Raw genomic sequence first — 14,693 nt, 5'->3', positions numbered from 1 at the left:
TACCGAAGGTTACTAAAAAGATGCGTAACGCGCACTTTATTAGCACTATTAGTAGGGGTACAAACATTGGCAATGAACCTACTAATAGCGTAGTATCTCTAACTACTTCAGAGGATAGTAACCGTACGTTCTCGTAGTTATAAACACTACTAGGGGCACTAAAGGTGTAGCTACGTCCAGTAGGACCCCTATTAAACACCGAAAGCTCTCTAGCCGCTAGTAGCATCAAATCTTTAGTTATATTAGCGCTGAACGTAGTAAGTAGTTGCCGCTTAGAGTCGAGGGGGTGATTATTAACGATAGTCTAAGCGCACCCCTTACTATACATTATAGAGTATATAGGCTTAGCAAAGCTTATAAGGTATATAATCGGTCTTAGCCTATTAGGGTAATGACCCTATACGGCTATATAGCTATAGACTTAGTAGAATTCACTATCGCCTATAACGGTAATAGGTACCTCGTCTACTTCTACGATCTAGATACCTATAGACACTTCTAGTTCACTATTAAGAACAGGGATTAGTAATTAGTGTTAGCTTACTTTAATAGCCTACTAAGCTTTATCAACTTTATTAGTCGTAGGTTCGTATACTTCTATAGCGATAACGAGCCCGCTATTAGGAAGGTGTTTCGCTTAGTTATTAATAACAATAAGATTGAATAGCACGTAACCGCGGAATACGCGCCTACGTAGGACCTAGTAGAAAGAGCTAGAGCTCTAATCATTACTATAAGTAGAACTATTCGTATCTACGTACGATTGCCGGAAAAGCTTTAGCTAGAATATATTATAGTAGCGGTATATATCCTCTAGCGATCCCCTATCTAGTTAAAGGGCTAGAAGACCCTATTCGAATTAGCAATAGGACGAATTCTAAACGTAGGTCATATAGTGGTGTATAGCTCCCTTATATACGTGTTTATCTATAGACTAGATTAGCCTAGTAAGAGCGAGAAACTCTAAGAGAGAGCGCTTATAGGCTACCTTATAGGATACGACTCTACTAACATCTACCGCGTATAGGACCTATTAAAAGATAGGGTTATACGAGTTAAGGACGTCCTCTTCGATAAGACTACGTTCTATAACCTATTACGCCTAATAGTAGGGTATACGACCCCTATCGAGAACATCGTAATAGCGGAACCGGCTAAAGAGCCTAAATAATACTACGACCTATATATCGCTTATTACGAGCAAGATATAGTATAGGCCGAGGGGGTAGAAGAATAGGCTAAATAGCGGTATACCTAATAACCTCGAGACGCCTACTAAAAGCTCCTTAGGTAAGAACTATACTAGCCGTAACACCGCGAGTTAGTAATATATAACTAAAAAGACCGGCAAATCGAGCACGTAACAGATCACGTGACTCAAGACAATATATAGTAGTTAGTATATAACACTACTAACTACTACGACACCCTATAGTAGTAGATAATAGATGCCCTTACCGTGGAAGACCGTAAGGAGATTATAGGCAACACGGACCCTAATCGCGAGCTATATCTATTCACATTTATACTACTAGAAGATACGCTAATATATAACGCGTCTAATATACTACTCTTCCCCCTAGAGCTAGAGCTCTATATACTAGAGGAGTCGAACTATATAGTTATAGAGAATAGAAAGCGCCTACTAACGGCCTACTTCTACTATATACTATACTAGATTATAGTCGCTAATATAATTATCGGCTAGATGTCCGGTATATAACCTAGAACACGCGCCTATCGCGATAAGAGTGATCGAAGCCCTACACGAAGAGGTAATAGCCCTCTAAGGCGTGTTAATACTACTACCTCTATACACCGCGATAACCTTCCGCCCGAACCTTCTAACTACCGAGCCGCTATAAAACACCGCTTCTCCTAATAGTAGATCGAAGCTATAGCTAAGGAGTTTACTAAAGCCCTAGCAACAGGCACATTTAGATAGGTAATAAAGGAAGAGAAGGATTAGGATGCTTAGTAAGAGGAGGGACTTTAGCTACTACTACCGCTTAAGTAGGTATATAAATATAAACTAGACGAGCACGGTATACTAAAGAGCTTTAAGGCTAGGCTATACGTAAGAGGCGATTTATAAGGAACACACTTAGACATATACGCCGCTACACTACTAGTAAGTATATTCCGCCTCTACTATACTATAGCCGCGAGCTTCGACCTAGAAGCCGAACAATTCAATGTTATTAACGCCTTCCTAAACTCGGACCTACTATATACTATATATCTATAACTACCTCCTAGAATCGACAGGCCATCCTATAGACACGCCCTTAAGCTAGTTAAGGCCCTCTACGGTCTAAAGGAGTCCTCTTTATTGTAGTATAACTCCCTAACCGAGACGCTAGCCTCCCTTAGACTAGTACCCCTATCGGACTCTAAATATATCTACTATAACAATAAGGTTATATTCTTCTTTTACGTTAACGACCTAGTTATGCTCTACTACCGTAAGTATAAGGCCTATACTACTAACATTAAGTAGCGGCTGCTTACTAAGTACAAAATGTACGAGCTCGGTGATCTCTCCTAGTTCCTAGGAATCAAGGTTACGCGCGATAGAAACAAGCGCTTACTATAGCTCTCTTAAGAAGACTACATTAAGAAGCTAGCCGCTAAATTTAGTATATCTACGAATGTACGCAAAACGATAGTACTAGTAGATTAACACCTTGATTAGACCGTTCTAGAGGGTCATTAACCCACCTCTATCGCTATCCTTACGTACTAATAACGTATAGGATCCCTTAACTTCGCCGCTATATATACGCGGCCTAACATCGCCTTTTCCTTATCTATACTATCGTAGTATCTAACTAAGCTAACTAAGATATACCTTAAGCTTACAGATTAGTACTTACGCTATCTCCTAGAGACTAAGAACCTCTGCCTTATATATAGCGCTAGCAAACACATCACTAGCCTTTATAGCTAACTAGAGCACCTCGGTAGTAACTACGAGTTCTTTAGAGTATCGGACGCGTCCTACGGTATAAATAATAACAGGACTAGCTTAAATAGCTAGGTCTTTATACTGTTCGGTAGACTAATAGATTATAAGGCATCTAAACAAATCACTATTACTAAGTCCTTAATAGAGGCTGAGCTACTCGGGCTTTCGTAAGCTGCCTTAGAGCTTATATAGTAGGAACGAGTCTTCGCTAAGATACACCTTCAGTTTAATTAGCGTACCTACTTATACTACGACAATACGTAGACTATCCGCTTTATTAACTAATAAGGGCAAAAGCTTAACACAAAGCTACGCTACGTTAATATCTACTACTACTAGCTCCGATAGCGAGACTAGCGCAGAGACATTAAGATCAAGTATCTTAGTACTAACGACATGCCTATAGACGGGCTGACTAAGCTGCTTCTACTACAGAAGCACAAGCGCTTCGTTAAGCTACTTAATATAGCTAAGGAAGGCGTAGACCTACGCACCTTAGTGCCCTCTATAGCCGTATTAGGAGGTAACGGGCTAATAGACGCCTAAGAAGCCCGTAGTAGCGGCCTTACCTTATCTCGAAACAAATACCGAACGGCTTCATCTTTACGGACACCTCTCTAGAAGCGCTAGTAGGCGTAAAACACGGCTACTAGTAGCTACTAATACTATAGACAATAACGAAGCTAGGGCAAAGTATCTACTATTCACCGGTTGGGCCCTAGCACTATTATTAATAGGTGTTTCTCGGACTCCTATTGGCTAATAGCGCAAGGGCGAGAAACACCCCTGTTACTAGTAGTAGCGTACGCGCGCGACAAAAGTAGCGCGTCTAATTAGAAAGCGAGAAACGCCTCTAACTTACTACTAGTAATAATACTACTACCTTGTCACTACATTATCCGCTACTTTTGTACCTTATATATAGTACACACTTGCCTAAAACAAAAAGGTATCACTACCCTAAGGTAATGACCTTTAAAAGTATAGAAAGTAAGGCACCCCAAAGGTACCTTTTTAACTTTCTAATACCGTTGCTCCGGTGTTACCTATTAGAGCCCTATTACACCTTATATAGTATAACCTCTGTCGTAGACAGCCTAGTACATTACGCTACTAACTAGTATCTTATACTCCCTAGGGGTAGAGCGAGCTCTCTTACTATTCGCCGGAGCGAAATAACTTAGTATAGAGTAATTATCGGACAATTTAATAAGTTGAGCGGACGACAATATATATTTAAGTATACGATAGGACTAAGGCTACCCCTGGATTGAACTTAAGTCCTCTAATGTTTACCGGTAGGTAAGATAATTATATACTTAAGTAAAAGTCCGTATAACGGGACTATTACCTAAGCTATCTTACCGGCAATAGTTATATATTCTATGCTTTTTATATAGGTAATAATAGTAGTAGTAAAAGTGAGGAATAAGGGAAGGGGTATAAAGCTCACCTTACTCACCTTACCTTACTTCACTTAAAATAGCTAACTTACCCTTCCTATAGTAGTAGTAATACCGAGGGCCTAACGTCACTACTATAGGTAGGGGGGTAGTTAGAACAGGGTGCACGCGTTTATATAGGAATCAGCTCATTTACTCTAGCGTACGAGCTAAGGGGGTGTATCGCGATCCGAGCGTATATATAGGCAATATCCTATTATTGAAACTTAAGGCTACGTACGCTAAGAATCAGGTGACTAATTAGTCACCTACAGCCTCTTTAAGAGCAATACTTGTCTATTCTAGATAGACATATACAATATATAACCTGCTTCTAAAACACCCTATATAAGCCCGTATAATAACTTCCTATACTTCTAACGTAATACCGGGTAAGGGACGAATAGCTAGTAATACGATAGGAAGGTAGGAAATCGTTTATAGAGCAACTATAGAAAGAGAGGTAGAACAACTAGGTTGTAGGGTATAGTAGACGCCCTTAGCTAGCGGGATAACCTAAGGAATAGTTAGCTACGAAATCCGCGGTTAAGCACCCCCCGAAGCTTATCTACTACCGCCTTACGAGGGTATAGAGTAGTATAGCAACCTAACTACGAAGCGAACACATCGGCCTCTAGGGGTACCTATTATAGAGGAAGGTTCTAGGATATACGAATACTAGCTGCCCCTACGGCTATCGCTCCTAGAACGTACGGTATACACTCCTCGTCTGTCCGAGGTAGTCGCTAGGAAGGGGGGAGTAGATAGCAAAGGCGAGGAACCGGACGATTAGGGCACTTCTTAATAACGCTAAGGACCTACGGCGTATTACGAACTAGATACTAGAGAAGGGCTAGCTAGAATAGTACCGCCTAGTAGGAGCAGTATAGGAAGAGAGGACACGACGTAGCGCGACGAGACCGGCTAGGAGCGGGGGCTAACGGGGTAGTAACATAGACTACGTACGTTTAGAGGGAAAGCTAATCTAGATAAGGAGAAGTCGGGGGCGCGAAGGGTTTTTACCTATTCGGGTTTCCCTTTGTATATAACAATAGATATATACCTACATAGGCCGAATAGGGTCCTAGAACAGGGGAATGACAAATCTATCTATAATCAAGACGTGTGTTTAGTGACGTCGCAGTGAGAAGGAAGTTGAGATAGGCGTGGTAGTCGATACGCGTCTTGGAAAACAATGACGCCAAGCTTCAGCCACGATTTCCTACTGTGGATCTCAGATACCACAATGCGTACGACATGAGCCCACGATCCGACTATGAACGGACAAGGCCTGGTGAAAGGTATGTTGCCGCCGCTATATATGTCGACTTCACTTCTGGAGAGCTGCTAAAGTAGATACAACGTAATCTGTAGATGTAACATACGTCGACGCGCTATACCCTCGACTATAGCAATCGGACCTCGCTACTCGACTACATGCCAGCGTGTTAAAGCAACGGCCTGCGTCTCGATAAATAGTCGAAGCGCTCGGCGGCAATAAACTTTGTCACCGACCCTCGGGAGCGTCTTGTTAGAATCCAGGACATAGCATGGCCATAAACTGAATACCGGTAATCAACAAAACCCCTCCATTGAGTCTCCCAATGAGTAGTAAGGATGAAGACCGACAACGTGTCTTGATTGGAGCTTGAGGTGCCCAGCTGCATATTCATGCCCGAAAGAGGGGCCATGACGGACAATTTGCATTTACTATGGGAAGAGACCAGCGAGTAGAAGAAAGTCATTTGATTGATATTGAGAACGCCATGTGCTCCTTCATGCTGGTGACTGCCAAGCCTTGACCACATTTGACCACATTGACAGGCCACGGTGGCTTGTGCAATGCCCCAGGCGCAAGGTGAGCTCATCAATTTCTTCCCAACACATTAAGCCATATCAGTATCTACTTCTGGCTCATCAATGCTGCGAACTCCTTGTCTGTCTGCTGTCAGCTTTAATGAATCACAGGCCGTGTCAGGACGACTTACAATCAATGGTTCCGTCCCCATCAGTATCGGCCTCCTTCAACATCTCATCCAGCTCCTTATCCGACAGATCCTCCCCCAGAGTCTTCATGACCGCCTTGAGTTCCTCAGCTGATATGGTGCCACTGCCATCCTTATCGAACACGCGGAAAGCCTCATACAGAGCCTGCTCCTCGTCGGTGTCTTTAAGTTTCAGCGCCATCATCTGCAAAAACTCGGAAAAGTCGACCGAGCCAGTCTGGTCGACATCAACCTCGTTGATCATGTCTTTCAGTTCGGAGTCACTGGGGTTCTGCCCCAGAGATCGCATCACCGCGCCCAGCTCCTCGGCTGTTATTTCGCCTACCAGGATGATCAACCTTGAGGCAAAGAAGCATTTTGCTTGGAGCGGTACGTCTCACCATCGCCGTTCTTATCGAAGAGTGCAAATGCCTCTCGGAAGTGTTTGATTTCCTGCTCGGACAGGACGCTGTCGGCCATGGTTGTTGATGCAGATGCTGTCACATGGAGCTGAAAGGTCGGACTGCATGCATGTGGTGTGTTTTGGTGGGGCCAAGCGAGGACGTCACTGGTGGAACACTGCAAGCTCCTTCTGTGCAGCAAGAGCTTGTTACTCTTCTTTCTTTCCTCTATCTCTCTGCAAATGTCAGCATCTCATCACTTTCCACGGAAACATCATTCCACCTTTCAAGCCATTACAGAGCAGCGATCGCGATTGCCTCGCCCGCGAGCTGTCCCAGAGCCGACTCCAGCCGCACTCTCAGTGGATCTCGCAGCGCATTGCATGGAACTCATCTCCAGGGCCGACCACAAGCGGCATGTACATGCGTCAGGTCCACTCTATGTCCAAGATCTGGTACTGCCGACCATGCTTCCACGTGGATCATTCGCGTACTGGCACGGTATCCCACAATAGCCCGACCTGCTGTCGGCTTCCATGCAAGATCGGAAGCTCATCCGATGCTGATGCTGTCCCACGAGAATGTGCGCGCATTCATACCCATATCTAACCGGCAATCGTCCCTGATCAAGACCTGGTAGCCCGGTGTTAGACTACATCCTTGGTCGGGCAAGCCTTCCGAGAAGTGGAGGGTGCCGATCCGGGTGTCACAAATATTGCTTGATTGGACGCACCTGATCCTTCGCGCTATCACTACGAGGGGAGAACTTGCACTATGCTGTCTCTAGGTAACTATCGGTGTTCCGTTCTGCGAATCCTGGGCAGTCGCACGTGCTCTGATCCACTCTATAGAAGAATAACGTTTGAAGACGGTTTCCTTCTTCTCCAACCCATGTTCCACTTCTTCTCCAGCTTCCCCAGTGTCTCCAGGAAAGTTAGAACGAAATGCAGAACGACGTGAAGGCAGAAACGGGATGGCATACCGAGAATGCTCAGGAGAAGAGACGTTATTCGTATGGCTATGATCCGGAGGCCGATACGTGTGTTACGAATGATGCTGTGTTTGGCGATGTGACGAATGGGCCTAATTATCGCAATGTATGTTGGAGGGTTTTACGGTAGATCGGAAATGGACTGACATAGGTCGAAATAGGTCGGATGGATGGGAGGTGTCGTGCTTATGCTCAAGACACAGATCGGTCTTGGTGTGCTCGGCATCCCTCTGGTCTTCGTAAGTGGCGATCCATCGTTCAAGGTCTTGACTCTGAAGAGAGTTCCACCAGACTAACGGACCTGTAGGACACGGTTGGTATGGTCCCGGGCGTCATCTGTCTACTGGCAATTGCGATCATGACGACTTGGTCCGATTACATCGTGGGCATATTCAAGATCAACCACCCAGAAGTGTACGGCATTGACGACGTTGGTGGACTGCTGATGGGCAAGGCCGGCTACATCATCATGGGCACTGTATTCTGCCTATGTACGACTCCAGATTCTGGCATTTTGTCTTGAGTTGCTTGCACTAACACCATCATAGTCTGGATCTTCGTGGCTGGATCTGCAATGGTCTCCATTAGCATTGCGCTAAACGCTCTGTCACTCCATGGAGCCTGTACCGCTGTGTTTGTGGCCGTTGCTGCCATCATTGGTTTCCTGTTCTCGAGCATTCAGACCCTCGGGCGTATCACATGGCTCGCGTGGGTGGGTGTGGTTGGTATTATCTCAGCCAGTGAGTCGATGTTCATATCTAGCGGATGAGAGTATATGTGCTAACCTTGTTGATCTAGTCCTCGTCCTCACCGTCGCAGTAGGTGTTCAAGACCGCCCCTCTGCAGCACCACAGACCGGCCCATGGAGCTCCGACTACAGGATCACGGCTACTCCGACGCCAGCCAGTGCATTTCAGGCTCTATCTACACTGGTCTTCGCCTACGCTGGCACGCCCGCTTTCTTCTCAATCGTGTCCGAGATGCGCGAGCCTCGCAAGTACGTGCGCTCCATGGCAATCTGTCAAGGTGTCGTGACAGCTCTCTACCTTGCCATTGGCATCGTCGTGTACTACTTTTGCGGGTCCTATGTCGCCTCACCAGCCCTTGGATCCGCGGGTGTTCTCATGAAGAGAATCTGCTACGGGTTGGCACTTCCAGGCTTGTTGGCTTCTATGATTTTGCTGAGCCACGTAAGTAAAGTAGTCGCTGCTGCTCTTCCTCCACTAACCACTATCAGGTCCCTGCTAAGTTCATCTTCGTCCGCATACTGAAAGGCTCCCACCACCTAAGCAGCAACACACCAACCCACTGGATCGTATGGCTCTGCTGCACAGCAGGAATCGCCTTAGTCTCGTATATCCTGGCCAGCGCGATCCCCGTCTTCGGCGAATTGGTCTCCTTCGCAGGCGCCGCTTTTGGAACTCTGCTCTGCCTGCAACCGATGGGCTTTATGTGGCTGTACGACAACTGGAGCAGACCGAACCGCGACTTTAAGTGGAAGCTCGGTGTTGCGTGGGCATGGTTCATCATCATTGGTGGTACTTTCTTGACGATTGCGGGAACTTATGGATCGATTGTGGGGATTATTAATGCGTTGGATGCGGGTGCTAGTACTTCGCCGTGGTCGTGTGCTGATAATTCGAACTCGTCGTAGACGTTCGAGATGCTGACCAGTCATGCTTCAAGGCACGATAGCCTACGGATGGTATCGGTTACAAACTATGGTACTGCACAGTCTCACCATAGAAAAAGACTCCTTCTAGACGAACCTCGTTCTGCAGTCCTTTTGTCCAAACCCTCTGACGACTGCTTCGAGATTCTACTATTGACTTCTCGCGGGCCGTTGATTGCTTTCAGCTAAGCACCTTCGACATGTCAACGAAACAAAAAGCAGACGACAGAGCAAACAGCGCGTCCTTGTTTACCCAGCTAAAGTGCCCTTCACAGTATCGCGTCACGTTCGCGACCAGGCTTACGGTCACGTCCCAAGCAACATGGTAGACCAAAGTTCCTCCATGAAGACTATCACATACGAGAACAGCAGAGCCAAGCAAGTCTTCGAGATCCCAGAATCACTTGAAAACATCTTGACGTCGCTCTCTACCCACGACCTCTTGTTGTGTCAACGTACAGTCAGCTGTTTCCGCGCCACCGTCAAAGGCTCCATAAAGCTGAAGAAGAAGCCTTTTGTGGCACAAGAGCCAGACATGGCACTGCGCCTTAACCCATTCCTGATGTGTGCAGCAAGCGATATCTACCACGATCCCCGGATCACCTGGCTAGAGGACCAGGCCATGGTACGCCAGAACGCGAAGACCGATCTTATCTTGTGTCATGGTCACAGGTGGTGGGTCATCAGGGAAGCGCCAGCACAGCGCTATACGCCATGGGATGTATGGCAGTCCGCCTCAAACCCAGGCAAATTTGCACTCACTTGGACTATTAGAGAGAGCCCACACCCGGACGAAGTGCACGAAGAAGGTGCTGGATTCCTGATGAGGGACGCCTGGGGTCGGCGCTCGCAAGCCAGGCCTGAGCAAATCGTAGGCGACGACGCTTCGGTCTGGGATATGCAGCTTTGCCACTCTGCTGGTTCGATGGACGTTTGTTGTTCTATGGTCAGCACTGGTCGGTACAGCTGGAAATTGTCTGGACAGGTGGCTTCAAGATCTGACAAATGGATCTATGGACCGCCCAGAGATTTTACGTTAAGGGAGATGATGGATGGACTTGAGAGGCGAAGGATGGGAGACATAGGCAGCATGTGGGTCAAATTCTTCGAGACAGTTACCAGGCAAGCTGTCGGTTTAGTGTACACGAATAGCCCGGTCGCTATCTTGAGAAGCACGAGAATAAGAAGGACGTGGGCCTTGGGTCAACGAGATACATGAGACTGTGGCGAATGGACCGAGTTGCATAGTTGTCATCTTGTACAACGACAAGGGCAAGTGAAATGCTACCCTATGTGATACCCTTCGCAACTACCGAGGACTGATCACGACTCTTCATCCTTGCCTGACTCTGTCGATCGACTCTCACTCCTTGCAGCAATATCGTTGGCTGGCGGCGGGTCGCTCGCTGCGAACTTCGACCTAGCTCTCAACGTAGCACCATATCTTGTGAAGACGAACGGTATTGGAGCAAGCAGAATTGCAACGCCACCAATAAGTGAGCCGCCTCCAGCGACTGTCAGACTCTCGAACATGTACGGCGTGAACAACGGTGCTGCAGCTCCACAAGCCAGCCTCAGCACTGCATTTGCAGCTAACGCACTCGCTGCGTATGTGATATAGGTGTCCACCAGGTAGTTCAGGTACGCGACGAAGATCAGGACAATAGCCACGCACAGCAGCACGCCCGCGAGCGTGGGTGAGATCCAGTGTATGCTATTATACTGCGCCGTCCAAGCAAACCAGAACATTGAGATCGGGAAGATGATTCCACCAATCTTGGCCACCACTAAGCGGTCTTCTGGCACACGGGGTATGCCAGCTTGTCTCTCCTTCCTGTCCTGGACTGTGAAGTAGAAGTTGATGAGTCCTCCAATGCAGGCTCCAGTGATGGTACCGATGAGAGGCAGCTCAGCCACGCCGGAATTCCATCCTCTCATCTGCCGGAAGACGATCGGATACAGGCTGAAGAGCATGTACAGCAGCATGTACACCAGGGCAGTGTAGATGGCACAGCATAATGAGATCGGGTTGATCAGAATGGCCCAAGGTCTCGTCAACGCGGTCCCGAATAGATACTTGAGCGTCCGGTCTGACACCTCAGCCGGCGCCTTCACGTCTCTCAACCCGGACCTTCGCAGCCTCTTCGCTTTGTTCGTCAGGATCTGCCCAGGATGCGTCTCGGGAATCGTAAACATCAACGGCATCGTTCCACCAGCAGCCCATAGCAGGACATAGAACACCCATCGCCAATCCTTCTTCAACTGCAGGAAGCCCGAGATGACAGGGCCTAGAGCTGGTCCCACAAAGACCATGACACTGAACAACGCCATCGCATTCCCTCTCTCCATTGGTCCCCAGATATCCGCCAACAGTCCAGGGGCATTACTCTGCGTCGAGCTCGCGAAGATCCCCGTGAAGAACCGTCCCACCAGCAATGCTCCAAAGTTCGGTGCCCACGCACAAAGGAAGTTGAAAATGAAGTAGCACAGAAAGGTTCCGTAGAAGACCCAGCGTCTTCCATAGTGCTCAGACAAGGGAGCCCAGAGGAACGGAGAGCCAGCGTTGGCGATTAGGAAGACTGTAATGACAAGCGCTGCTGCTTCCGGGCTGACGTGGAGTTCTTGTGAGATGCTGGGGAGACAAGCTGATGGGCTTGAGGAGGCGAATGTGGCGTTTACGACCAGGAGGATGGTGACGAGAGAAATATACCAGCGGCGGGCGGAGGACCAAGTCTTGGGGTCTTCTGGGTCGTTTGGTGAGAAGGTTAGGAGGCCATTGTCGTCGAAATGAGGTTGTTCGTCATGCTTCTCAAGGTCGCAGGGTCGATATGGGGTCGCAAGGAAGCTGGATAACAGTCTGTCAATTCGATCCATCGCGGTCGGTGTGCACGGAAAGTGTCCATCTCGCAGAGGCGGCGAGCATGGTGAGATGTGATGAGGTCAACGTTGCTGAGCGTTGCATCTTGCCTGATGTGGCATATGCAAAGTTAGCGATCGAGCAAGTCCCGGGGATCTTGATCTGTGATGCGCTAGCATATGCCGCTGCGATTCAGAGTTCGATGGGCAGCGAACATCAGTGGAGCCTCAGACATCATGCTTGAGCTTGCCCACGACTCATGGCTTGGCGTTGTGCTCAACTGCAGTATTTCCGGCGGTGCATGATGCCATATTGGCCAACGGCTCGACAGAGGTGTCGTGGAAGTGCAGATGGATTTGATGCCAACACACACACTGGATCCGGTCTTCAACATGCAACTTCTGATCATCACGCAAAGTTCGCTCCATACGCTACCAACCACCTCAACAGATCTACTGCAACCCAGCTTCCAACGTCACAAACCCAATCGATCTCTCCTGCTTCTGCAGCGTATCGAGCTGCCTCCTCTGAATCTTCCCGAACGCAGTCCTTGGGATACGCTCACAGAACACCACGCCTCCTGTAGGCGCCTTGTACGAAGATATACGCGAGGCCACGAAGTCAACGAGCTCTTGACCCGTAACCTTCGGATCAGGCACGACCACGTAAGCAATAGGCTCGTAGTCACCTTGCTTTCTCCGACCAGCTGTAGATGTTGTAGCGACGTCTTTCACGGCATCGTGCTTCATGAGCTCGGAATCGACTTCTTCTGGGCATACCTCGTTTTGCCCGACTTTGAAGTTCTCCTTGAAGCGGCCAGTGACGGTGAGTTGTTGATGCTTCGTAGAGAAGTGGCCCTTGTCGCCTGTGCGATGCCAGACTTTGCCTTGGGCATCGGTGAAGAAGGCCGAATCTGTCGCTTCCTTGTTGTTCACGTAGCCCGAGAACATCGACTTTGTCCGCACACAGACTTCGCCATCTTGGTCATTGCCGAGAGGTTCAAGAGTCTCTTCGTGGGCAATTAGGAGCTCAGCTTCCGGGGCCACATTGCCAACATGATCAGCAATGAAAGGTGTGCCGCTTGGCAAGGTGGTGACTACACCTGCCTCTGTCGAGCCGTAAGGAGCTTGGACGACAGCGCCATCAGATAGCAACGCCTTGAAAGCCAGAGCGGTATGACCATTGACGACACTCCCACCAACAGTCATGCTCCTGAGTGAACGTAGCGCTGCGCGGTCTCGCTTGCCTGACCGAACAATCTCAGTCATGTCTTCCATGAGTCTAGGGTGCAACAGTATTGTCGTGATCTCAAACTTCTCGATAAGATCGATCGTCGAAACGGCGTCTCTTTGCTTGGAGATATAAGTAATCTGCTTCCCAAGCGCGGCTGCGCCCGATACCGAGATGCCAGAGACGTGATGCATATCTACAACATGCAAGCATCTCCTCTGGTTGGCATGAGCAGCACTTCCGGAGACATCAGAGAACATGGGCCCCCGATTGACGGCAATCGCATGCGAGACTTCCGCAGCTTTTGGCAGCCCAGTGCTGCCACTCGTCAGAATCCGGAAGCATGGTCGGTCCTTTGGCTCTTTTGCTCCGGCATAAGGTTTCCAGGCACTTCCATTAGATTGCAGCAGATCGCTGAACTTGTGAAGGGGACCAGAATAAGGCGCACTGGGCTTCGCATCGAAGACCAGAATCCTCGACCCCGGGATACCGTAATTCCTGGCCGCGGTTTCTCCTCGCTCTAGAAGGTCGGGCTCTGCGAACACCCATTTGACATCTGCGGACGTGATGCTCGCCTGTATCTCGCCGGCTTTGCCAGCAGCGTTGATACCAGCGAACACACCACCGGCAGCTATCACACCATGTCCTAGGATGTGGTAGTGGATGTCGTTGCCACTGACAAGGGCCACGCAGTCTCCGTCTGCGAGACCTAGCCTCTGCAGTCCTGCAGCTATGCGCTTCACCGACGAAGCGTACTCACGCCAGCATATCGTGCGGTCGGGAAAGTCGGCATCGATGAAGATCTACCATGTATGTCAGCCATGTGGTATTTCATGTAGGGTGATTCTCTTCTCTCACGGGGCTCTCGAGATCATTTGGCGGGTGGCTCAAGATGCTTGATGTGAAGTCCATGGCCAGCCGATGTTCTTGAGCTCGATGGCGAGGGATAAAAAGCGAATTCGGTGTCTACACGTCAGATCGCGTCCATGAGAGGTCTTATTCATAACATCGGTGCTGATACTGTACTCAATGTTGTGCTCGGCAAGGTTTCAGTGGCGTGGATTGCCCCAAGGGATGGTTAAGCTTGAGCTTCCTCCCGGCTTGCAGGTGAGTGCGCCAGTATGTAGATCTGCCGTGTCATGCTTCT

General features: G+C 48.5%; 5 protein-coding genes across 5 annotated transcripts; 2 read left to right on the top strand and 3 right to left on the bottom strand.

Annotated features, from left to right (window-relative positions):
- Positions 1–6,313: 6,313 nt before the first annotated feature.
- CLAFUR5_08636 (Calmodulin) lies at positions 6,314–6,875 on the bottom strand (the record flags this gene model as incomplete). Its single annotated transcript, XM_047907784.1, has 3 exons — positions 6,314–6,348; positions 6,399–6,737; positions 6,797–6,875. The coding sequence occupies 3 exons, from the start codon at positions 6,873–6,875 to the stop codon at positions 6,314–6,316; spliced, it is 453 nt and encodes a 150-aa protein (XP_047759984.1).
- Positions 6,876–7,740: 865 nt separating this feature from the next.
- Positions 7,741–9,441, top strand: CLAFUR5_08635 (N amino acid transport system protein; the record flags this gene model as incomplete). Its single annotated transcript, XM_047907783.1, has 6 exons — positions 7,741–7,893; positions 7,949–8,026; positions 8,095–8,278; positions 8,336–8,527; positions 8,586–8,977; positions 9,025–9,441. The coding sequence occupies 6 exons, from the start codon at positions 7,741–7,743 to the stop codon at positions 9,439–9,441; spliced, it is 1,416 nt and encodes a 471-aa protein (XP_047759534.1).
- Positions 9,442–9,781: 340 nt separating this feature from the next.
- Positions 9,782–10,678, top strand: CLAFUR5_08634 (uncharacterized protein; the record flags this gene model as incomplete). Its single annotated transcript, XM_047907782.1, has 1 exon — positions 9,782–10,678. One exon carries the CDS (start codon positions 9,782–9,784, stop codon positions 10,676–10,678), a length of 897 nt encoding a protein of 298 aa, XP_047759535.1.
- Positions 10,679–10,782: 104 nt separating this feature from the next.
- CLAFUR5_08633 (Major facilitator superfamily multidrug transporter mdrA) lies at positions 10,783–12,333 on the bottom strand (the record flags this gene model as incomplete). Its single annotated transcript, XM_047907781.1, has 1 exon — positions 10,783–12,333. The coding sequence occupies one exon, from the start codon at positions 12,331–12,333 to the stop codon at positions 10,783–10,785; it is 1,551 nt and encodes a 516-aa protein (XP_047759539.1).
- Positions 12,334–12,768: 435 nt separating this feature from the next.
- CLAFUR5_08632 (Phenylacetyl-CoA ligase epaB) lies at positions 12,769–14,458 on the bottom strand (the record flags this gene model as incomplete). Its single annotated transcript, XM_047907780.1, has 2 exons — positions 12,769–14,349; positions 14,405–14,458. The coding sequence occupies 2 exons, from the start codon at positions 14,456–14,458 to the stop codon at positions 12,769–12,771; spliced, it is 1,635 nt and encodes a 544-aa protein (XP_047759540.1).
- Between the last annotated feature and the right edge of the window lie 235 nt (positions 14,459–14,693).

This window comes from Fulvia fulva, chromosome 3 (assembly GCF_020509005.1).
Source record: "Fulvia fulva chromosome 3, complete sequence".
NCBI lineage: Eukaryota > Fungi > Ascomycota > Dothideomycetes > Mycosphaerellales > Mycosphaerellaceae > Fulvia > Fulvia fulva.
This window is presented reverse-complemented; position numbering and strand designations above follow the sequence as displayed.